The following is a 3,350-nucleotide window of genomic DNA, read 5'->3' on the forward strand; positions in this document are numbered from 1 at the left end:
GGTACAGTTGGCTAGCCAAAAGAAAGTTTCATTGGAATGAGCATGATAATTGGTTGTGGGTATGTCGTCTGCATATTTCTGAGAAGTATAAGTTCTTGATTTGGCTCAGTCTCCATAATGCTATTCCTACAGCAGAGTTTCGTTTGGGTCGTGGTTTAGCTTTATCTAGCACCTGTCATCGGTGTCAGAATGGTTCTGAATCCATTCTTCATTGTCTTCGGGAGTGCCCTAGTGCCAAGGAGGTCTGGACCCTTTTAGGCTTGTATTCAGATAACTCGAATTTACATGATTGGCTCTACAGAGGTGCAAGGAGTGGAGATGTTTTTCTTTTCTTTTCGACCATCTGGTGGATTTGGAGAAGCAGGAATCATGACTTATTTAATATAGATGATTCATGGAGTGCTAGTAAAGTGGTGAGTTTGATTCGTAGTTCAGTAAGGGAGTTTCACACTATTTTTGCTATGCATCAATCTCTGTCTCCTCCTTCACTTTGTTTGCATTGGATTCCACCTCCAGTTCATTCTGTTAAATTGAATTGTGATGCTAGTTGGTTTGCTCCTTCTGGCTATGCTGGTTTTGGTTGTATTATTCGCAATCCTGATGGATGTTGGTTGAAAGGTTGCACTGGAAAAGTCGAAGTGTGTAGTGTTCTTTTTGCTGAATTGTATGCAATTTGGAGAGGTTTACTTCTTGCTTGGGAGAGTGGATTTCGTGAGGTTATTTGTGAAACAGACTGTTTAGAAGCTCTTTTCTTGGTAAACCAAAGAATGCTTAGTAAGGATATTCCGGAATGGGATTTGGCAAAGCATATTCAGGAGGTTATGAATTGGAATTGGAGAGTCTCTATTCTTTTAATTCAGAGGACTGCAAATAGTGTTGCTAAAGCAGCTGCTTCTGTCGCGGACATTCACTCGAATTGGAGCCAACCATGGAGTGAGCTTCAACATCTAATAGATTTAGATATGACCCTAGCCAATTAATTTGGTTTTGTCTCTTTTTTCTTTCTTTTCTATTTAGTCACAAAAAAAAATAGAAACAAAAATTACACCATTCATCCAAAATAAAAAATGTTATAGAGATCTCCCATTTGGTTTAAATAATCATTTTACCTTTAAAATTACTATTAGAAAATTTTTTAAATTTTTATTTTAATAAATGTATAACAAATGTAAAAAAAATCTAAATTTTTTATTTCTTATAAAAAAATTAATAAGTAACAATATATATTAACTAAAAAATATCTATAAAAAAATTTCTTTTGCAGTAATATATTTAATTAATGCCATTAGAACATTTGCTTACAAGAGTCTATTTTCTTTTGTGAATTTGTAAAATGTTTGAGCTAAAGATGCGCATTTCTACTTTTACAACGAAGCCAATGAATTTACCTTGTCAAAATTTATCATTTTTGTTTTGATTTTTAGATCACTCATTTTCCTTTTTGATTTCCTATGTGTTGAGGTTTGTTGAACTTGAACCAGAAACGTGTAGAAGATTACCGATTTGGTCATGTTTAGCATCGGATGCCCATTACAAAACATATTCTTTCTTAGGTTCATCGGTTCATGTGTACAGTACAGATGCTTGTTCAATTTCAAACAAACCAGCTTTCTATTAGACCCTTTTTTTATTTTTATTCAGTTTTAGATAAAAAAATTATATAATATGTCATTATAGGGCGAATGTCATTGCTTTGAATTTGAATTTTGTTTGGCACATATTTGAATTTAGATATAGATTTTCATAATAAAGGAATAAAATTGGTCCCATGCCTCCTTGGGCTCTATGCATTTCCATTTGAAGAGAAAAAATCTGAAAAAAAAATTTAACCAGTACAAACAAATAAATAAATAATGTAAAATAAAAATACTATATGTATATAAAAATAATTATTAAATTAATTATCATATATTTATGTATATTCATATTTATATTTTATATTTTATATAAATAAATAATTTAATATCTAATATTTTGTGTTTGTTTGATATGAATTAATATAAAAAAAATGTATAAATAATGTAATTCTTATTTTGAGTTTCTGTGCTTCAGTTTATTGGTAATATATTTATACAAAAACAAGTTAATTAAAATTATATTGAATTTAATTTTAATAATCCAGCCATGTCTTTTGTTCCCCAAACGTTTAAAATCCCATTGACAGTGGGCGCGTGTTTCGTTGTGACGCATTTGACCATGATCAGAAGTCCAAAGTAGTATGCTAAGTACGCCAGAAAATTCAAGAGCGGCGTCATTAGTTAGATTCTTAAATATTATTTCACCCCACTTGTATTGTAGTTGTAGAATAAAACTTTGTTTTTAAATGTTAGCCATCAATATCTGAAAATATATATTATTAATTGTGCATAGATTGGAACCCCATTTTTCCAGGCATCAAATTCCACATGGTGATGGCTTCCAAGACAGAGACTCTCAATCAATTAATCATAACTCAGTTGCAAATGGATACTGAATCCGTGAATCCTATTGGGGGGTGCAATTGGATTTCAATTTTTATTTTTGTTCAATCAATCAAACTAAAACGGCGGCCGATTATCCTAAATTAATGTACAAGTAATAATTTTGTTTCGAGTATTTATTTAAAGTTTTGGTAATATAAGTTGCTACTGAAAGTCTTCGACTAATTTCACGTGTTTTCTACTACCAATTAACGCAGAGCATAGTGCACCATGAATTAAATGACAAACTATCAGCTAGTGCATGTAATTTGGTACTTATTTTCTAAGTGATGTTTAACATAACATATAGCTATTAAGAAAGTGATTCAAAACTTTATTTCTACAGTGAATTGAACTAATTAATCAAAATGTTTTTTTAATATATATTATTTATCATTTCTGTTAACGAGATTTGAACCTAGGATCAAGAAGCTTTCTTCCTTTAAAATGCTCCTGATATATTTGATTTAGTTAAATGTGATTCAAATTTCTACAGATTTTGTTTCCTAATTTCCTCCCTACTTTTTTTTTAAAATGTTTTGGTAAACTGTTACTTTTTATTTTTATGGTGGGTCCAGGTTCCAGAATTCAATCTACTTGTGGGCCGTACTCTCAAGCTGATCTGCATCTATTGGGCCTACTAAAAGGCCTCACAGCTACTCTGTGGTGAAGGATAAAGTAGGTACAGGTCCAGTAAAATTATTTTTTTAAAGGATGTGACCCTTAAAAAATATCTCGTGTAAAATTGTATAGCCCTATAATTTCTAAAATTCTTTTAACGGTGTAATTTTTATTGGTTAAAATCGAGAATCTAACTTGTGAAGTTATGATACTTATCATTCATATATGTATCTAGTACTTTGAACCTGCGATTCTTATTAATGAAATGTG

The 3,350-nt window shown here is 31.0% G+C and overlaps 1 protein-coding gene across 1 annotated transcript; it reads left to right on the forward strand.

Moving 5' to 3' along the window:
• The first annotated feature begins 42 nt into the window (after positions 1–42).
• Positions 43–980, forward strand: LOC107481940 (uncharacterized). The gene is made up of 2 exons (XM_016102297.1): positions 43–59; positions 110–980. The coding sequence occupies exons 1-2, from the start codon at positions 43–45 to the stop codon at positions 978–980; spliced, it is 888 nt and encodes a 295-aa protein (XP_015957783.1).
• The last annotated feature ends 2,370 nt before the right edge of the window (positions 981–3,350 follow it).

Source organism: Arachis duranensis, chromosome 3 (assembly GCF_000817695.3).
Source record: "Arachis duranensis cultivar V14167 chromosome 3, aradu.V14167.gnm2.J7QH, whole genome shotgun sequence".
In the NCBI taxonomy this organism is placed as follows: domain Eukaryota; kingdom Viridiplantae; phylum Streptophyta; class Magnoliopsida; order Fabales; family Fabaceae; genus Arachis; species Arachis duranensis.